The following is a 22234-nucleotide window of genomic DNA, read 5'->3' on the forward strand; positions in this document are numbered from 1 at the left end:
ATCGACTATGAGGAATGCTATATTCTTGGTGATCTGTTGTGGGTAGTCTCCAACGGTCACCGCCAAAGTGACGACACCAAGGGGAAATACCTTCGTTCCCCCAAAGTCGACGAGCGGGGCGTTAGTCGGAACTAGCCGCTCCCTATCAATCCCCATCTGCTGGAAAGCGGGGTAGTAAAGGATATCCGTTGAGCTGCCGTTGTCGACGAGAACTCGGTGCATGTTGTAGTCTCTTGCCTGTATGGTGACGACGAGTGCGTCATCATGGGAAGGTGAAGACGCCGCGCATCTTCTTTTGAGAATCCAATGGAGGGATTGTCAATTCATGACATTTTGGGTATGGAACCTGTCATCTGGATGTTCTGAACCATTCTGAGGTATGTCTTTCGGGCTTTCTTTGATGACCTATCGGTCGTGGTGCCCCCTACAATCATCCTTATGTCTCTCCTTGCTAACGAACCTCTACAGCCTTCCTTGTCTAATAAGAGCTTTTATTTGCTGCTTCAAGTCGTAGCAATCAGCTGTGTCATGGCCATGATCTTGATGAAAGCGGCAATATTTGTCCCTTGACCTCTTGCTGGGATCCCCCTTCAGCTTGCCAGGAAAAGTCAAGGCTCCTTCATCTTTAATCTGCATTAGTACCTAGTCGATAGGAGCGGTCAGGGGGGTGAAGCTTATGAATCTCCCCGCGGGTGGTCTAGGGCGTCTATCATCCCGTTGTTCTTCAGTTCTAGCCTTCTTTCGCCCCCTCTCCGATCGTGCGTCTTCCTGTCTTTCCCTTTTTTTGGGCTTCTCTTCTCGAGCCAACAATGCGTCTTCTGCATTCATGTACTTGGTCGCCCGATAGAGCACATCTAACATGGTTTTTAGGTCGTTCTTATACAGGGAGAATAGGAACTTACCCTTCCGTAGCCCCGTTGGTGAATCCTGCTACAAGTATCTTGTCATCTGCTTCATCAATTGAGAGGGCCTCCTTGTTGAAATGAGCTATGTAAGACCTTAGTGTCTCGTCTTCCCGCTGCTTAATGTTCATTAGGCATGCGGTGGACTTCTTGTACCTGTGGCCTCCAATGAAGTGTGAGGCGAATTGGGTGCTCAACTCTTTGAATGTACCAATGGAGTTGGGCGTCAGTCTACTGAACCAGATCCTCGTGGGTCCCTTTAGCGTGGTGGAGAAGGCTCTGCACATGATTGCGTCCGGCACCCCTTGAAGGTGCATCAGGGTCTTGAAAGACTCCAAGTGATCTAAGGGGTCCTTAGACCTGTCGTAGCTTTCTACCTGCGGCATGCGAAATTTTTGTGGAAGGGGGAAAGAACTAACCGACGCTGTGAAGGGCGAGTCGGTTCGCTGGACTAGATCATCGAGGTCGTTGGACACCCGTCCCTTAAGGGCGTTCATCATGTAGTCCATTTGTTCCTTCATCATCTGCATCTCAGCGACTATGTGAGGTGGGACGGTATCAGTGATAGACGGTTGGTTCGTGTCTTGCTGCTCCGGCCTGTTAGGGGCGTTGCTGCCTTCCGGCCCCTCCTGGTTTCTTCTTTCCGCACTGGTTCCTTCTTGATCTTCTTCTTGGGTGTTAGCGCCTGCGTTCCTCTAACGCAATTGTTCTTCCAAGTCTTGGTTCTGTTTGGTGAGGCGTTCCACAGCGGCGGCCAGAGTTTGGACTTGCCTCTCAAGTGCCGTCGTGTGTGGTTCGTCTCCTTGAACGTTGTTAGTGGTTGCCATCGAGCGAGTGAGTACCATGCAACTCTTTGTCTGGGAAGCGATAGTGCGGCTTCATAAGTCGCTAGATTCCCACAGATGGCGCCAGCTGATGATGCCGAAAATCATCAGTAAGCCACACAGTCCTCACGTGTCCCCGATGAAGAACTTGCACAACACAAAAGCTGAATACCTTAGGAAGGGTATCGGTGTGGTACCGGCCAAATACCCTCCGACGGTCAAGTTAGAGAAAATCTCTCATTCGCAACTCTAAAGTGCTAGAGCCGAGGTGAATTATGCGTACCTTAGTTTATGAGGGCTTTGGGGTATTTATAGTAGTGTAGGGCCGAAATATGCGCTTTGGCGAGGAAGTACTTTCCTTCTTGGAGAGTAATTTGTGGATTTTGCGTATCTCTTAGAGTTCTTTTCCTTATAGGAATCTTCTCAATTAGGGCTAAACGTGTAGCGCAAGAATTCTCCTTATGGTGTATGTGTGGAGGTCAAGCAAGGTCATGGACGGAGATTTTGTTCGATGTCTTCAGCTTATTCCCATCAGCCTTCAACCTCGTTTATTTTGTAGGATCGTCAGCTTATTGTCTATAGCACAAGGCCGTCAAGCCGATGTCATTAGCTCGAGGTCGTCAGATTCAAGGTCGTCACCTTATCACCTTCGGCTCACAGCGCCATAAATGACGCTGTGAGGTAGGTAGTTAATTCATGAAGCTGATGACCTTCCCACACCCGTCGCCTTTAGAGCCGTCAAGAGCCCAACACGAAATCAGCCTCATCACTGGGCTTTCTATAAAGTCCGAATTTCTCATTGGAAAGATCAAAAGCAAGAATAGATTCTGACCCATCATTCTGCTCAACAATCCAATGGAAAGCTCCATTCAATGAAACTGACCGCATTGAACATATCCCCTTGATTGGCCATTGTTTTTCAATTTTTTTCCAACACTGTGATTTCAGACTATAGACCTTCACTTCAAAGAAAACTCCCTCATAAAATTGTGCAATTCTCACTACTTTATAATCGTTGTTACTAGGATCATATCCAAATCCAAAACTGGAATACAAATAATACAACGAACCAGAAGGTTTGTCTATTGGTTCGCTGGGCAACTTCCTGTACTTCCTGATCAATGGATTCCAAATCGCGATGTCTTCCTTTTTCTCGTAGCTATTATTAAAGGTAAGGCAAACAGTAGTCCAAGATTTCCCAATTATGTGCCTTGCCGAACTGGTCATTATTGGAGTAAGGAACGGAGAACTAACGTGATTGTGACGGCGGATTCACGAAACTTTCCTTGAGAATCAGGGTGCGGTCGCTGTTGGTCTCGATGGAGTGATTGAGGTGCTTCTTGATGAAATTTGAGCTGTTAATTAAGGCGGACCATTCTTGAGAAACAGAGAGTAAACGTATAAGAGCCTTCACTGGTAATCTGGATAGTATACTGTTGATTAGTTCTAGCGGTACATGAGTCGAAATCATGGAAGTGGAGGAGATCATTATTATTAGCCTGCGTATAATTCTTCTAGGGTAATGGTAGTGGCACAATTTTAAGGTCTTCAGTTTGTGTCCAACCCCACTCCAACTACATTCTCCCGAAGCAAAGATAGTTGAGAAAAATTCGCCTTAAGCGTAAATAACCGACCTTAAAGTAGAATTTTAAATTTTTTAAGATTGTTATCTAAGAGCACTTTCATCAAACATCTTAAAAAATTTAGCATTTACTATCTCAAAACACTACTTTTACAATTTTAACACCTCATTTTACAATACACCAAATATCAAACATTCTATTTTTTTTTTTTACAATTTCTATTAAATATTATTTCTTTTAATATTTTTATTCATTTTTCTCACTCTCCCTCTGCCTCTCTCGCACTGTATCTCCATCCTTCTAAACCCGTCTAGAAGTTTCTCCCACCTCCATGGCCTGAGCTTTTCACCTCTAACCACGACACTCAACAGTATAAAAAAGGAAAAAAAAAAAAAAAACACCCACCACACAGCCTCAACCCACGGTACAACCCACAACAACCAACTACCAAATCAATCAACCCACACCCATAAGCCAAAGCCACCCCAATCAACTCATACCCACGACCATAAAGCCACTCAAGGCTGCCGAAACCCACCCACAACCCAGATTCGATTTTACAAAACCCACCCACTCATATCCACGACTCAAGGCTTGTGATGGCTCTGGTGAGGCGATCTTGTGGGGTGGGCCAAGGCGATTTTGAAGAGTGCGAGGCTTGCGGTGGCTCCAGCGAGGCAGACCGTCCGAGATGAAGAGCATAGAGGGAGACGAAGAGGATAGAGAAAGAGGCAGAGAAACAGAAAAAGAAAAAGAAAAAGAGACCTGGAGAGAGAGAAAGAAAGAGGCATGAGAATAAAAAATCATTTTTTTTTACAATCCAAGCTACAGTGAGCTTGTGTTGATACAAGCTCACTGTAGCAGTTTGCCAAAAAATTTTCCATTTGAAATTTTTGATGGAGTAACTTTTTTGGTGTTTTGATTGTAAAATTTAGCATATGCCCCTTTTAGCATTCTTAATGGGAATGCTTTAGCATCCACAGCAGTGGAGCTAAAAATTTAGCAATTTAGCTCCACTAAAAGTTACTTTATCTATTTTACCTACACACATACTGCAGCAGTGGATCTATTTTAGCTTTCAACACAATAAAATAATATAAACATCACAATAAAATAATATATCTACCACAATAAAATAATACATCTCACTACAATAAAAACACCACAATAAAAAGGTAATGTGAACACAAAATAAAAAATTAAATTTTTTTTTAGCTCTCGTGAACAGTGCACATCTATCTATAGATGTGCACTGTAGCAATGAGCTAAAAAAATATAGATTTAGCTCCACTGCTGCATGCTTCTTTTTGGTGTTTTGGTGGAGCTAAAATAGCTATATAGCTATTTAGCTCCACTGCTGCAAGTGCTCTAATAGAGTTAGAGATTTATGTAGATTCTAAAATAAATTATCCTAAGAATATTTTAATATTATCAATAATTAGAATAATATAGCCACGTGTGGGAGAGTGAAAGTAGTATATTACATGGGAATTTTTATTCTAAAAAATTATATATATCTATAATATTAATAACAAGATTCTTTGTTTGGTTTTCAACATTTTTTCTACTAAAATTCTCTCACACAAATTCCTAAACTCTCTAAAATACTCATATCTTTTAGTTAAATAATTTAAAGTTAAAAAACACAAATTGGTTAAGATAGTAATTTACAATTCCTAAATTTTAAGTTATTTCATTTATCTATCTATCTTATTTTTAAACATTATTCTACGTTACCTTAACATTTTTCTTTTAAAAAAAATATACAAATTGTTATTTATATATCACTTTTAAACATTATAACATTAAACCAAAAAATAAATAAATAAATAAAAAGAGCATTATTGCACAGCACACGTAAAGCGTGTATGATGAGTCTAGTATGTGTGGTATGTGTGTGTGTGTATATATTCATTATTTTTCAACACATTTATAAACGGTAATTTATTTTCATTATTGTTTTATAATTTACTATGCATTGCATTTAAATGAATAATTGTAAAATACTTCGTAACTATCATAAATTGTACTACCTTATTTCACATAAATTGTGGGTTCTATCCTACCTTAACTTTAGAGAAATGCAATATCCACATTATTTTCACAATAAATTCGAGATGATATGTTATTGGTTTTAATGTGGACGCACCTACTAGTAACAACATGCCACCTAAATTTTTTTGCAAAAGTGATGTAAATGTTATGTAACACTTTTCTAAATTTAATTAGGACACACTATTTTGTGAAAATGGAAGTACATATTTATGGTGGTCTTGGGGAATTCTATAATTACCCCTCTTAAAATATGCAAACATATTGTCCAATTCCTTCACAACATAAAGGTAATTTCACATTAGTAATATTGTTTTTTTTTTCCAGAGAATTTAATATTTGGGGATGAAGGGATTATGAACCGTAAATATCTCCACTAAAAAATAATGAGATGCCAACCGGTTATTATTATTATTATTATTATTATTATTATTATTATTATTATTATGAGAAACAAGTCATCCGAAATATAATTGTTGTGCTAGGAAATCATCTAGGTTTGGTGGAACAAATTCCATCCAAACAAACAAAAGGAAAGAATGTCTCGCTTTTTAGGCTAAGACATGTGCAACCATGTTGCCTGACCTCACATAATGAGATTAAGAAAAACACCATAAGGAGCTAACTGAAGATAGAATATCTTTAACTAAGTGGCCAATGGAGGAGGAAAACATATATTCTTTTTGTAAAGCTCTGATGCCAATCTCAGAGTCACCCTTCAAAACAGGATTGATGTAATCCTAATTCCTGTGTTGGGTGCATGTGACACCCTTGGATTCCATCACACATATTTGTTAAAGCTCATTTATGAGCTTGTTCCGAAAGTCTTCAAAGCTTGCTTTCTCATTTATTGAGAAATGACCAAGACTTGTGAGAAGTCTAACTTCTCTTAATGAGAAGTAATGCAAAGCTGAGCAAGTGTGTTGAACACGTTGGAGAAAAAGAAAAGAAAGAAACTAAGGCCATTCGGCCTAGTGGAGAGCTGAAGAAAACAGAGAGCAATATTCGGCCATTTTGTGTGAGTTCCAGAGTGAGCTAGAAACACTAGAAAAGAGAGAGCTTTAGCTTGAAAGGTGCAGTCCGAGTGAAGAGATAGAGAGAAACACAGTGAGAGTGTGAGAGAGTGAAAAAGAAAAATGAGACATTTTTCTTTGCTCAAGTTACACACAAGAAAGATAAATTGGTGGAGTTCTTATGGAGTTTTTGAGTGCAACAACCATGGAGAGTTAGAGTATTCAGAGGAAGATTTTGCTACTGGCTTTGTAGTGAGATTGTATTTACTCCTTGAGATTTATTTGTTGTCTATCCAATTTATTGTGGACTCAAGTTTAGAATAAACTTGATAGTTGTAATCTCTATTTTATAATGGATATTTTTCGGAACTGCCCCGTGGTTTTTCCCTCTACACCGAAGGGTTTTTTACGTAAGATTTGGTGTTTTTATGTGTTTGTGTTTATGTGGTGCTTGCTGGAATTTTTTTTATTTCCATAATATTACTATTGCTTGGTAGTTATATATTTTAATTTACAGAGGGAGGATTAGGATTTTCCCCAACATCCTGTACAAATTTAATTGCACAACTTGCAGCTAACATTTCTAAGATTTCAACTATGGGGGGTTTTGGACCTTTTTAGATAGAGCAGCTATAACTTCGCCAAGAGAGTTTCAGACTATTATCCCAATTCCTGCTTTATCGTTTTCATCCAATTTTTTTTTTTTTAGCTCACCGGTTGAGGGAGGTACCCAACCCTCTTTTTTTTTTTTTAATTTTCCTGATAGAAGCTTTGCCTCGTGGTTGACCGCGACTGTAGTCAAACATTGTGAGAAAGCTATGGACTACCTCTGGAATTTTGCTAACTGGCTAGGTGGACTCCTTCAATTAATTGGGTTTTGTTTCTATGGGACCATATAAACCATGCTTTTGTGGCAAAGATTTCTGGGACTCGGGGTTTTGTCAGGATACGAACAACCAAATCGGAAAAAGACCCTTGAAGGCTTGAACAGCTTCAAACCTATTCAACCACACCGACTTCACCACTTCACACTCCCATAGGACATGCATCGTGTCCTCAGCTAGGCAACGACAAAGATGGCATGTTGGGACTTTTAAGTTTCCACAAACCAGACCAGCAACTTTTTATTCCTTCAGAGTTTGAAACCGAGGCAGATTCCTCTTTGACAAATCACATCAATATTTATATCTAATTATATTCAATTATATATATTGTCAAAGTTGTATACGAAAATGAATGGATGCATAATATGATGACATGTGTTCATTTTCTAAGCAAAATAACGCAGAGCAAATTCCTACATTCAGTACGTTGATATTGTATTGACCAAAAATGTTTTTTTTTTTTTTGAAAGCGTTAATATTTATTTATACATGTCAACATGTTTGCCATAATACTTGGCACATTGCATATAATTTAAAATTTTGAATGAAGTAATGCATTTCTTTAGTATACTATTTATGTTCATGTTTTAATTCTTATTTATCACCTTTATTTCTTAATTTTTCATTTGATAATTAGTTTTCCTAATTATTATATTCTATTTCCAACGTTATTCAAGTATTTTATTAAAAATGCATTAGTTGTCTAATAATTTTTTTTTAGAAAAGAAACTTCCAAATGTAGATTAAACTAATAATTTGAAAAAACTACCCAAAAAGTTTATTGCATTACAATACACCGTCATTAATTTCCTTCAATAGTAATTATCATCTAATGCATAATAACTAAGATTTAAAAAAAAAAACTGCCAAAAATATTCTTTTGACAACATAGTACCCGATAATCACCACACAAAAAGAGTACCAAAAGGAGAGATGACTCATAAAACCAATAATTAAAAAAAAAAAAAAACTGCAAAATCTATTTAGTGGCATCACAATCGACAATACACATTGAGTATAGACATTAATTTCCTTCGATGGTGCCACACTATAATTATTATTAAATGCATAATGGCTAATATTTAAAAAGGCATTACCAAAAATATTACGTTAGCCATAGAATACCCAATAATTAATAGATACGGGAAAAAAGTTTTCAAAAGGGGTGAATGACTAGTTCATACTTCACTTCATAATATTCGAATAGATCTTCCAAATTGATTCAAAAGAAAAAACCTTCTTAAAAAAAGAAGAAGAAAAGATTAGATGATCTCAAACTATGTAAAAAACACAAAAACAAAAACAAGGCTATCATGAAAGTACATCAAAGATCTAGGGTTTCATATTCGTCTTTGGTTTGGTTCTACTTTAGTTTAACCTTTTGTCTCTTCTTCAACGAAATCATTTAGTAAGTAGTATATATTTGTCAATATCTTAATTGGGTGTTATCGCTGTTTGTTATATGGGTTATGCTTTTGTGAATTTTGAATTTTCTTTCCGTTTATATAAACCCATGACCTCTTTGATATTTTGTATGTTTAGTATTTCTTTCTATTGTCGTCCAATGTTTGGTTGCTAATGTACCATAGGAAAATCATAAATCGTTATTTTCTTTCATCTTTGTTGATGTAAATTTATATTAATATATTGGATTTTTTTATATCTCTATATTTTATATTTTAGAAAAAGGAAGGAGAACTACTTGGTTTCTATTTGTTGATTACTCTTTTTTTTTTTTTTTTGAGAAAGATGATTACTCTCTATTTAATTATTTAATAAAATATAAGAAAATAATCATAATTTTTCATGTGTATGCTGAAAAATATCTATTTGTAAATAGTGACCTCTTGGTTAAAGGTTTCTCTAATTTTGATTATGTGGATAGCTGAAGAGAGGTTGAAGCGTTCAACGGTTACTTGAAAGGATCATCCTTCTTTATCATTTATTGGAGGACACCTAGACAAAAATATTGTATTTTATATAAGTAATAGAAATATTATTAAGGAAAGAATGAAAAGAAAAAAAGAAAAAAAGAAAAAAACTCTTAGAAGATAATTAGGTGATTCTTATTCTGACCCACTAGTGTATCAATTCCACTTGTTTAAAATTTATCTAGATCAGCATCGTTTTTAGTTCTAAATATGGTTCTTTTGAATTAGAAGGAAAATTAATAGCATATATATATAAGGAAAGAGAGAATTTATGAACTCCAACATTTTTTTTTTTCTGAGGAAGAGAAAATTAAAAAGAATTTTCAATTCATATGGAATTGGTTGATACTATCTTCTATTTGTATTTGATTGTGCTTGTTTGTCATGAAATTGGGCGAAAGGACTGAAAATTAGTTCACATGCTACAATCAAGAAAATCCAATCTTACAAAGTATTGTCCATAAAACTATTATTGCATTTCTTCAAATTGAATTTATGTTGTATATGAAAATAATGAATACTTTTTGAATTATTTGCTTTCAATGTATTGCTTACTTCATATATAATAATAAAACGTTACATGTTGATATGAAAAATATTATAAAAAACTCAATTACATTGACAATAAACACGTGATTATTGTTCATAACAATGAATATACAAATTATACACTCATAAATTTAAGAAATTTGTGTTTTTTTTTAAAGAAAAAAATTGTGCAAAGAACAACTCAACAACTAGTAATATGGAAGTGGAGATCTCATATGGGAGAGCATTAAATTTTGCTGTGTTATTCTAACCTTTTCCCACCTTTCTCCAAAAAATGTTTTGAACTTTTGAATTAGCCAAATGTTGACTCAAACACCATACCTCATAGTTATCCAAAAAAAAAAAAAAAAAAAAAAAAACCTCATACCTATCCAAAACAAAAAAAGAAAAAAAACCTCCTGGCCCATCTCATTAAAAATAAAACATAAAAAATACCTGGCCCAACTTTTTATAGCTTATGGAAAATACTATCCACCGTAAAGCCCAAGCGTACTCTATTAATAAAAACAATTGTCCCCAGGTTTAGATGATACATAGCAGATTATAAGTGTTAAAATGTAATTTGTAATTGACAAGTGGCTCCCTATGTGTCAAAGAAAGAAGTAACTGAAATCTAAGTGTCAACAAATGAAGAATCCAGCACCAAGCAAGCATGCAAGTAGACACCTCATGGACAAGTGTCAATTAAAGAGAAATGAAGCAAACTTTTGTAGTATTCTTGAAGCTTGTAGTCATCCTAAACTCCTAACATATCTACATATAGATGTGAGTTGTAAATGAGGTTGTAACATCCGAAATTCAGCAATAGTGCTTCTGCAATACTCTGTTTTATTCATATCTAGCATAACAGCAATTTAAATACTAAATTCTACTCTTAGCCATATTATTCTAAACTTGCACCCAACAAATTTGGTATCAGAGCAAGGTTGCCAGCCCCTTTTGTCCTAGAACTATAAACCGGACAACCATAAACCATGGCAGCAAGTACAAATACAGCCACCTTCAACTATGCCCAAAACATTGTTCCCATCTTCACCGGTGAGAGCTATGATTTTTGGAGCACACAAGTGAAGACACTCTTCATCTCACAAGATTTTTGGATATACCACTAATACCAGCTTCAATATTGATCTGGCTTTGGTAGATTCTTGCAATTCTATCAAGCCAAAGATGGCAGATAACAACAATGTATACACGCTGCTAAAAGTTCTTGAATTTAAGCTTATTTACAACCCAATCCAGTCAACTATTCCAGTATAGGACAACAATACAAGCATTTCTTTAGCATTGAAGCGCATATTCTATTAGACAAGGAGCATTCAAAATACGGGTGGTCACACAGTTTAATCTTGCTACGACAAAATAACATTTTTCATTAAATAAAAATGTTGTGGAAATAATATTTTTCATTAAACTAATAGTCAATGAAAGCGCAAGATGCCAGCCAGCTTCAATCATATTACCTTCCCCCCCCCCCCCCCCAAAAAAAAACTTTTAATCATATTACAGAATAATTTGGACTTATAGCCTGGTATGTAGTTATTCCAAATTCCAATGCATAATCGATATTTGATAAATAAAAAAACATTAGGTTTACAATTTTTACTTTCATTTTTTATGCATCCAATATGTTGTTTTTGCTGTCAAAGTAAAAGACTTAGCGTTTGAATAACTCGTATTCCAGAACCAATCTGCTTAGAAATTGAACTTGGTTTGTTATAAGTTGTGGCAATACCATTCCACATTCGACTGATGCTAAAATGAACCTTCTTTTCTTCTCTTTTTTTGGTGGTAAGACCGAAGAAGAACATTATTCAAAAGTGGTGAAAACAGAAGCAAACTTACAGTTATTAAAAGATATGTACATTGAATTCTCTAAATTAACTGCAGCTTGCTTGCTATACTAGAATTATCCTTGAAGAATCACATCAACCAAATTTAAAAATATTGAACGAGGAAAAAATTTTGCCACTGAATTTTGCAGACAAGGAGATCAATTTTTTTCATTCTCAAGCATCACCCACACACATTATCTCATATATCGGTTGTGATAATATGGTCGTCTCCACCCTTAAAATGGTCCTCTTTTTGTTCGTCTAAGAAATCTTCTCTAGCATTGACAGCTAACATTAGGGCAACCATCCATAAGAGAGCTGCATCCAAGGACACAAAAGCACCACCACCAAGGAGGCCTGTTTTCGCTGTGGGACATTCTGTTTCGAGGTTATGATGGACATTGTGTGTCCGGTGAAGTTGCTCTGTGATGGTTGGCCATAATAGAAACATTGCTCCCATTCCAGTTGCAAACCTGAGCGGACAAAATTTCACCACCATCACTCATCTTTAATTAGTAAACCACAAGAGCTATAGCAAGTCAATTTGAAATAGATCCTAATTTAGATTAAATGATGTGACAGTCTATATCCTGCCAAATCCAGAACAGGATCATCTTTATTTCGAATGGAGATAATCCCAATTCAGATTAAATTATGTGGCTAATGGCTATTTGTATCCTATTAAATCCGGAACAATATCCTCTCTATTTCAAATGGAGATAATTCTTTCACGGTAAAGATTCTATTTTCTTGAATCTGACAATCTACATAATGCTACATCATTTAATATTTCACATGATGTAACATTAAGTACACATTTTTAGTTTTGTGATAATTAATCCAAATCATGAAATTCAGTAAATGGTTTTCGATGTTGTTTGGCCCAATATATGATGATATGATATAATAAAGGGAAATACTAATGAATGTCTTTATAGCATTGGTTAATAATTCATTTAAAGAAAGTTTTTATGAAAAAAGAAAATAAAACAATTAATGTTTTGACAGTTTTTTTTATTTTTCATAAAAATGATGTCAAAATTTTCCTAAATTAGATCGTTAACCAATACTCTAAAGGCATTTGTTAGCATAACCCTATAATAAATAGTTAAGGAGCCTTTCTATATAGTATTTCACAAATAGAAGGATTTGAGACTGTATAAAGAAATTATACTTACACAGAAACGTTGAAGAAGATGGTGAAGTTCAGGCTTTTAAACAAAATGGACTGTGGAACCGGTTTTCCTCTGTAAGGGTAAAAGACTGACAAGTAGCCAAACAAAGTTGAAGCTGCAAGAAACACAAACGAGAGAGAACCCAAGGCAACTGTGGGACTCGATGGGTACTTGCAAATGACGACATCTTTCCCAGGAATTGGGGTGCCAGCTGCTGGCTATCAAAGCCCAAAAGAACAAAAAATCGAGGATAATTTTATTGAAAAAGAAAAGACAATGCATATGATTTTAACTTAGTAGTTAGTACCACAAATTAAACTTCCAAAGGTAATATTCAGACAAATAGTAACAATTAATTGGAAAAAAAGAAAAAAAAATCACTTAAAGGCAAAAACAATACAATAAAAAGATAAGTTGACATCTCAGCAATTGTCGATCATCAGTTTTGAATTGTGATTGGGGATAACGATTTTAACTTGGGTGCATCACTAACCTCATTTTTATTATGCAAAATCATATCAATAATTATGAAAACAGAGAAAAGATTTGACCCAAGACTTGTTTCTTCACAATGTGCACATACATACATGAACATAAATATGCGGAAGTGTAACATAACAGCTTTAAAAGTAAGAGGGATAAAAATACCTTCTTATTTTCAGCTAATATTCCCAATATGAAGGAGATCAGACCAAGTGCACCCACAACAACCGCCATCTTTACCGCAGTTATGGCCATGTTGCTAACCAATAACGCGATGATGAACTCCTGCAAGGATCAAAGTGAAAATTAGGAAGAAAAGACATGAAAAATGGATATGATATATGTATAATGAGCAATATGGTCTATTACTATGACAAGTTATATATAACATATAGAATGATGTTTGAGAAACCAACCTATATTCACAATATACAGAATGAACTTACTTTTTGTGATAATAATACCTTCTTAGTTTTGAATTTTTGATAAGAAAAGAGAGGCCACCCCACCTCCTTAACGTGTATTTTTTATTTTTTTTGGTTGGATTCATTTAGCAGAAAATTCAAAGCACGTTGAAAATAGGCAAAATTCTCCATGATATTATCAGAGTTGAAACAAAATTCAGATCAATCAAAATTATTTTTATCATAAAGGAGAATAATTTGGAATAACCCATGAGTCCAATTAGTTAATAGAATGCAACAATATTCAAAAAAGGAGAATATATCAAAAGCAACGGAGATAACTATTACACCAACCCTTCAAAAGATTAAAGAAAAGAGAGAAAGAAAAATGAAAAGAAATGTTACCTTAAGTCTGCGTGCTTCTTTGAATGTTTGAACTCTGTTGTGCAATTGAGAATTGTTTGATTATAAATAAAAAAGAGGAAGGCTGTGACTTCAAACATGTTAAGAATTTCACGGCATTAATTCAGGAATTGAATCTTGGACGATTTGATAGCACAGATTCTGAATCTCGTTGGAAATTTAGCTTAAATAAGTGCATTTGGCTGTCAGTCCTAGTTTTGCAAGCTGTGTTTTACCGGTTTCAACTTTTAATAACTTATATTTTAGAGGATAGTCTAATTTATCCCACAATTTATTTGGTATTTTTGGCTTAGCTCCTATTTAGTTTTGGATTTTCTATTTATGCCCTCAAAAAATAAGTCCCTATTTTGGGAAGAAGTACATACTTGTTTTACATATGTGTAACCTCTCACTCAAAATGTGTGGATCATATTTGTAGGAACCACGCGTTATAAGTGAGAGATTGCATGTATTGTATATGTTATATAACCCCTCCTTTTTAATTAAGGAAATTATTCACAAATACATTAATTACACTGGTGCTAACTGCTGTAGCCTATGGTAAAAGAAAAGAGAGATGTTACGTCCACAACATTTTCATAATAAATCACAGGTGGTTAGTTGTTATTGGTTCAAATTTGAATCTAACACTAAGATGACTTTTTTGCCCTAACAATAACAACAAGTAATAACCTGCCACTTAGGATTTATTGTAAAAATGTTGTGGACATATCATTTCTCAAAAGGAAAACGTTTTCACAATAAATCTTAAGTGGTAAGTTGTTATTAGTTATTATAAATAAACAAAAAAAGTAGTTTAAGTCGTGGATTCAAATTTGAACCAATAATAGCTTACCACCCAACATTTGTTGTGAGAGTGTTTCATAATAAAATGTAGGGTTAGGATTAGGTTTAGTGTTCAGTAGTACTGAACCCGTTGAGATAATGACATTTGTCCACTTTTGGACAAGTGTCACCATCTGACCAGGTCTAATGCACTAGATGCAGTGGACTTAAACCAAGTCCTCAAATGTATGCAAAAGAAGATTATACTGTTCCTAACTTTTTTTTTTTTTTTTTTTGAGAAGAAGAAAAAGAAAAAAAAAAAAAAGAAGAAGAATATTGTTCAAACTAAATAACCAAATATTGAGTCGGTAAATCTTTCAATAGTGTAGTTTATCTATAGGCAGTTATAGCTGCATCTCTGTCTGTATAATCGGTTTTTTTTTTTGGAGTATTTATCTCCTTGTTTTTATCCTGCTTTGTTAGCTGATGTGTTGTGAATTGTGATAATCTTTTATTAATAAATATTTCTAACCTTTCATAAAAAATTTTAAAAAATAAAACGTAATAAGTTTGCGATAACTTAGATACTTTTCTAAGGAAATGTTATAGGTACAGGAAATAACAATTTATTATGAAAAAATTTCAAATAGAGTGACAATAAATGTCATTAATGTCAAATCAACATCATCATATATAAACAAAGTTTTCAATATTATTTTGTTGTGGGTTTATTTTTTTTTTATTGAAGGATAAATAATAGATTTAAAAATTGGCACATCACTAAATAAAGTTTATATATAATAAGTGTGGGTTTAAATTACATCTGGTGTTGTTCCTAAAAAAAAAAAAAGTTACATTTGGTATAATTTTTGTAAAATTACATTTTTTTAGACAGTACATTTTCTAAGAGATTTAATGGTTAAAAAAGGTCAATACATATGGCTTTAAATTACATTTGGTGTTGTTCCTCAAAAAAAAAAAAAGTTACATTTGGTGAAACTTTTGTAAAATTACATATTTTTTAGACAGTACATTTTATAAGAGATTTAATGGTTAAAAAAGGTCAATTACTTATGATATTATTACCACATTATTTAATTCAAATGTGATTTTTCTCTCTCTTATTTATTAGAACTAGTTAAATAGAGCCCTTGAAAAAATACACCCAGCTGGAAGAAGAATAAAAAAATTTCCAAAAACAACATCCTGCACTTACAACCCAACCTCAAAAGATTTAAGATTAAGATTTGCTTCCAACGCCACAGGAACAGGCGGAAATTGAATAAAAGAAATAGAGCTTGAATTGGTTGCAAATAGGAAATTTAAGTAACGTTTTATGGGTTAGGGTATGTTATATTTCATGTCACAAAAAGAACTACAGTAAAATTACAAGCAATAGTACCTGTTTAATCCACATATACCCCCTCCCAAATGTGCATTCCCCCCAGCACATCTATAAGCAAGTTAATTATGTACAAAATTCATTATCATAATATATACCTCGAGTTTCTCAAAAAAATATATATATATATATATATATATATATATATATATATATATATATATGTGTGTGTGTGTGTGTGTGTGTCAACATTTTCCAACATATAATGGTATAAGAGGTATATGCATCAATCTTATGATCAAAATAGAAGTTCAGGGCTGCTTGCAGAAATTTTACATTATTAAACTCTATAAAGCACACAAAAACAAAACCAACTCGCTATGTAGCAAGTGATTTATAAAAAAATTGATATGGGTTGAGTTTGATTCCTCAACCCAATTAGCTAGTAGTACCTCTAGAGTCTACTTGTACCCCATACTATGAGTAAAAACCAAAAAAACGAAAATTTTAAGACTACCATTAAAACAGCCCAAACCGTGACTTACTATATCTTTGTGAATTATATCCGCTATCTCTATAAAAATGAAGGAATTATTCCATTGTCATTACCTAATCATTACTGTGTTCACTAATAATAGTGGAATCACTGGCACAAAGTTAAAAGTGGATTATGACCGAACATCATTGATGAAATAATCCACTAAACTCATAATTCTAACAGGTGGCCTTCATCAACTCTTATGTTTCATTGTATTTTTTTAGAATACACCAGTTCTTGTGTATTTACTATTTAGAAGGTTGAGAATTTTTGTAAATATTTTTTCCTCCAAAATTGTTGTAATAAATAAAAGATAGAATCAAAAAAGTAATGTCATAATGTGGTAAGCAATAAATGTGTAATACTACCATAGCTAATTGACATTTTTAATCATAATGGATTCATGGTTTAGTAATCTATGGTCTAAAAATGTGTAACTTTACAAAAATTACATCTCATGTAGCTTGAACTTATCTTTATCTTTATCATTACACTAAACTCATCACACGCGCTTTGCACAGACTATAACGATCTTTTTTTTTATTTGTTTTTTTGGTTTAGTGTTACAATATTTAAAAATGATATATAAATAACTGTGTGTATTTTTTTAAGAAAGACATAACGTAATGTGAAATAATGTTTAAAAATGAGATAGAAAACTGTAAGAAGTTGAAACCTAATGAGACATTTGAATTTGTTAATTGAGATAAGAATTTTGATAAGTAAAAAAATTTGAGATTTAAACAAAAGAATGATGATATATGTTAGTGTAGATGAATGGGGATTTGTGATACCTATATAAAATTTGGATAGCAGAAATTTTGGAATGTTTTAAAGAATTTTTTTTTTTTTTAAAACATAGAAATTTTGGGATAAGAATGAGTAGTTTTTACGTGAGGTAGTGAGATTTTTTTTTATTTTTTGAAGAAGTAATTTTGTATTTTTTTTATAAAGATAATTGAAGTATTTGAATACAGATAGATAACAAATACAGATAGGAATCAAACATTTGAATAACGATTTTTTCCCCTTTTGTATGTGAGATAGTATTACTCTTAACATTTTTTGGAAGAAGTAATTTTGTATTTTTTTTTAAAGATAATTGAAGTATTTGAATTTAAATAAATAACAAATACAGAGATAAACCAAACATTTGAATACAAATGAGTGGTGAGAATAATAGGGTTTTTTTTTTTTTCCCCTTTTGTAGGTGAGATAGTATTATACTGTTTTAACTTTATTTACTTTTTTGTAGGGAAAAAAAATTAAACTAAAGGGTATGTTATTTCAGAATTTGTGTGAGGGTATTTAGGTACGCCAAAAATTGAAGACAAAACAAGGGAATCCTCTTATTAATAGAATCCTCTTTTAACATTTTTTGGAAGAAGTAATTTTGTATTTTTCTATAAAGATAATTGAAGTATTTGAATTCAAATAGATAACAAATACAAATAGGATTCAGACATTTGAATACAAATGGGTGGTGAGAATAATAGTTTTTTTTTTTTTCCTTTTGTACGTGAGCTAATATTACTTTTTTTTTTTTTTTTTTTTTGATACAAAGCTAATATTACTATTTTAACATTTTTTTGCTTTTTTGTAGGAAAAAAAAAATTAAATTAAAAGGTATGTTATTTCAGAATTTTTTTGAGGGTATTTTGGTATATTAAAAATTGAAGACCAAACAAATGAATCCTCTTATTAATAGTATATATTGACTCTTATTTGAGCACTCTTAAATTTAAATCATATTCTTTCTCCAAAAAATAAAATAAAATCATATTATTCCTTGGACGAAGGCTTGTCCTTATATATCTTAGCCTCTTTTCTTTCTAAAAGCTTTAAAAATAGAAAAAAAAAAGTGTCCAATGAATCACTTTGTTTAGACAATCAATATTAATTATATGAGTTGGACTTTTGGAATAGTCAATGAAAGTTTTTATTTTTTATTTTTATCCTAATGAAAGGTAGATAGTAGAGCATGGGGAAGTGGGGTTTGAAGCAAAAACATTCTTATATTCTATAGTAGATTGTAAGGAATATTTTTGTCATTCTAATTAGGGCCGGTCAAGGCATTATAGGACCTAAGGCGTCTGTTTTAAGTGAGGATATCCTTTTATTTTAAATATTAAAAAAAGATTCATTTAACTTTTGGTATTTTTTTCATTTAAAATCTATTGTTTAAATGCAAAATTACGAATTAAAACGAATCCATTGTGTTACTATGTGACTATACAATCAAAATAAACACTATCTATTGAGTGAAGCAACCAAATACTAAAAACTTTTAATTGAAATTTTAATAAAATTATATGTTTTATATCTTCAAATAAAGTTTGAATATAAATTTATTTACTAGTAATTAGTTATATATTTATTTAATTCTTTTTTTCAAATTTTTTTTTTTATATAGAAGTTTTGACTTGGACAAAAACAAGAAAGTGTAGGTGAAATTTTATTTTTAAAAAACTAGTAAAATATAAGTAAGACATTCAAGAACAAAACAAAGAGAGTGATCTTTCAGCATTTGTCTATGAGAGATTAATGCGTCATTACCACATTAATAGTCATTACCACATTCAATGAAAATATTTTTTTTTTCTAGTTTCTTTGATAAAAAAATTATTTTTTATATATTGGTTAATATTTGGGGGTTAATTAATACTCCAATTGGTACATAGATATCTCTATTGGATAAAATTTGGAAGCCTTTTTTCATCAGGAACTTAGGCAGTTGCCTATTTGCCTCATAGTCATACCGCTCATTCTCTCTTTTTTTTCTTTTTTCTTTTTTCTTTTTTTAATTACTCATCCTATTATGAATATTTTTGCCATTCTCTTATTTGCCTTCTTGGAAATTTATTTGTTTTTTGATTTGATTCTTTATTATCTTTGTTCACTCAATAACCTTGCTGGAAATTTATTGTAGTCCTATCAACGGCATCCGAACTTTCGCGATTTAAAATTCAGCTTGTCGTAGTCTTTTTTTTTTTTTTTTTTTTTGGGGGGTAATTGACTATTTTGTTTTTGACAGAAGGGTAATTGACTAATTGAGTTCTCGTTTGAGCTGTCAGCTACATTTTGATTGACCTGTTAATATTGTTTCTTTTGTGCCTTTTGGCCTGTTATTTTTGTTCACAGTCAAAGTCTATAATTTCTTTAGTAAAGAAAAAGTCTTTAATTTCGTTTCACCTTAGTGCCTCAACTTTGCTATAATTATTTATTTTCCAAAAAAAAAAAATTGCTATTATTAGATATTAGTATTAGCTATTAAATACCAGTTTGATCTATCCAATAATGATAACTTCCTTAACATAATGAAATAGAAAGGAATAAAAATAAATGGAAGTAAGTAGTCTTGTTTGAAAGTAAAATAGAGGGAAAAGAATAGAATCATTTTATGACAATATTACTATTAGACTCCTATTTTAAATAAAACAAATGGCTGAATATATAGGGTATTTTGGGAGTTTTAATTTTATTCCTTCCAATTTCAGGGGACTGAAAATTTGAGATTTTAAAGAAATAGAGAGGAATGAGTGTTCTTTCCTATCCATTCCATTCCTTCTCATTTAAACTCCCAAAAAAAAGAGAATAGAAGAATATTCAAAAATTATATTTTTCATTTATTTTCATTCTATTCTATTCCCTCCTCCCAAACAATGGCTAAATTAAGTTGGCTTGGATGCCTCATAGTGAAAAAAAAGAGGAGACAGAGAGAGAGAGAGAGAGACAAGGCCAGTGGTGCACAATAGTAAACTCCAAAGGTGGTGAACGGCGGTTTGAGGAAGGAGCTGCACAGCTTGAAGTTTGGCCATGGAAATCCAGCAAGTGAGAGAGAGAGAGAGTCATATGAAATTGAGTTGGCTTTTCCTTTTTTATTTCCTAGTGAGGACCAAGGCATCACCAGACGTGGCGAGGGTCACTCTAATGTCAAAATTGTGGGAGAAAATATTGAGACTGATGTGTGAGTTGTTAGTTATATATTTGCTAAAATATTAAAATAACTACATTGATGTGAATGCTCTCATATATCTAGAAGTGTGATATGACCTAATACCAGAAAATGACAGTCAAAATAGCATTGAAGTCATTAGTTTGTGTGGGTGTGTTCATTTTTGGTGGTAGGTCTCATCACACTCCTAGCTATATCGGTGATTGATAAATGCATAAATATTGTTGGACAAACACAAAAACCTCAAATTAGAATGAATGAAAAAAAAATTGAAATTAAATCCAAAAAAAAAAACTCTACGCAAGCGTGTAGCGCGTGCGAAAAAGGGTAGTATTCCATAATTATCACTTTTTTTTTTGCTAGCCTCCACACACTCTTGGCTATATCAGTAGTTTACAAATGCATAACATAATTGGATAAATGCATAAATCTCAAACTTGTGTGAATAGAATTGATCACAAAACCAAAAAAAATAATAATAATAAGTCTTTGATCATGTGCATGTGTGATGGGGCTAGAATTCCATAAATATCTTCCATTTTTTGTGTTGATATCTAATTTGATTATTAATTGTTTAATTATTGAAACCTCAATGTGATTAGAATTTGTAGAACATAAGTCAAATTGAATGCTTCTACACTATGGGTGTGCTCAATCTTCTTTTTCTTTTTCTTTTTTGGGTAAAATTTCCGTTTACTTGTTTTCAGTCTCGTTCCAAACTTATGCTTTTGTCTAATGACATAACTAAAATATATAATGAACTCATAAAGAAAACAATATTTGAATATTAAAAACGTATTGTAAAAATTCCATCCACCCATATATATATGAACAAATTTTTTCTTCACATTAATTAGTTTGGAGAGAAACTTTGTTTTATACATGTAACCGTGTATGACGAAGAAGATTATGATTCAATGTCTTTTGTAGGGCCTTCCAATTCTTCTACAGCAACATTCCATTAACCTAAATGGATGATATATATGGTAATATCAAACATTTTTGGAGTTTCTTTTAATTTAATTATGTAAATTGTTCGCTTCTTTTTTTTTTTTTTTTTTTTTTTTTTTAATGTATAAGATTCGGAATAGAGTTTTTCTTAAAACATTAGTCAAACTGAATGCTTCTTATTTTAAATTAATGGCACAGAGCGATATGCATGTGTTAATGTGCCCTTTTTTCAAGGGAGTTTTTTTTGGTAAATAAAAAAGTTTAATCCTTCACATTTTCGTGACTTTGTCATAAACATTGGTTAGCTGGTTGAGCATGGTTCAAAAGGAAGGAAAAAAAAGGATTCTGAGTTTGGACACTCTTTTTAGGTTTATCCAATTCATAGGTACATCTTAACATATAATTATATACAATAATTATATACAATTTGGTGAGGTTTTATACATCCATGCCCTTCACATAACTACTTAGATACCGAAAACAAATTCAACTTGCTAACTTCAGAATTTTATATTTGTTGAAAATGGAGCCTCATGGCATTATGCGCCTTATTGGAGAAAATTCAGGTATTTTAATTTTGTTGTTTGAAGTTGGTTTTTAATTGACTGAAATTTGGTGGGGTTTT

General features: G+C 32.7%; 2 protein-coding genes across 2 annotated transcripts; both read right to left on the reverse strand.

Annotated features, from left to right (window-relative positions):
- Window positions 1–2464: 2464 nt before the first annotated feature.
- Window positions 2465–2953, reverse strand: LOC142616206 (F-box protein At4g22390-like). The gene has a single exon (XM_075789089.1). The coding sequence runs from the start codon at window positions 2951–2953 to the stop codon at window positions 2465–2467; it is 489 nt and encodes a 162-aa protein (XP_075645204.1).
- An 8819-nt stretch (window positions 2954–11772) lies between these two features.
- LOC142616207 (uncharacterized) lies at window positions 11773–13486 on the reverse strand. The gene is made up of 3 exons (XM_075789091.1): window positions 13397–13486; window positions 12752–12966; window positions 11773–12046 (listed from the first exon to the last, which is right to left on the reverse strand). The coding sequence occupies exons 1-3, from the start codon at window positions 13484–13486 to the stop codon at window positions 11773–11775; spliced, it is 579 nt and encodes a 192-aa protein (XP_075645206.1).
- Between the last annotated feature and the right edge of the window lie 8748 nt (window positions 13487–22234).

The sequence above is a fragment of the Castanea sativa genome, chromosome 11 (assembly GCF_040712315.1).
Source record: "Castanea sativa cultivar Marrone di Chiusa Pesio chromosome 11, ASM4071231v1".
Taxonomy (NCBI): Eukaryota; Viridiplantae; Streptophyta; class Magnoliopsida; order Fagales; family Fagaceae; genus Castanea; species Castanea sativa.

Bases quoted from the DNA above. Each gene is read 5' to 3' on its own strand.
- LOC142616206 (XM_075789089.1), bottom strand. From the start codon at position 2,953: ATGACCAGTTCGGCAAGGCACATAATTGGGAAATCTTGGACTACTGTT.
- LOC142616207 (XM_075789091.1), bottom strand. From the start codon at position 13,486: ATGGCCATAACTGCGGTAAAGATGGCGGTTGTTGTGGGTGCACTTGGT. The intron at 12,967-13,396 runs GTATTTTTATCC...GGGCTTTGATAG, and splicing joins TATTAGCTGAAAATAAGAAG to CCAGCAGCTGGCACCCCAAT. The intron at 12,047-12,751 runs GTAAGTATAATT...TTGTCCGCTCAG, and splicing joins ATCTTCTTCAACGTTTCTGT to GTTTGCAACTGGAATGGGAG.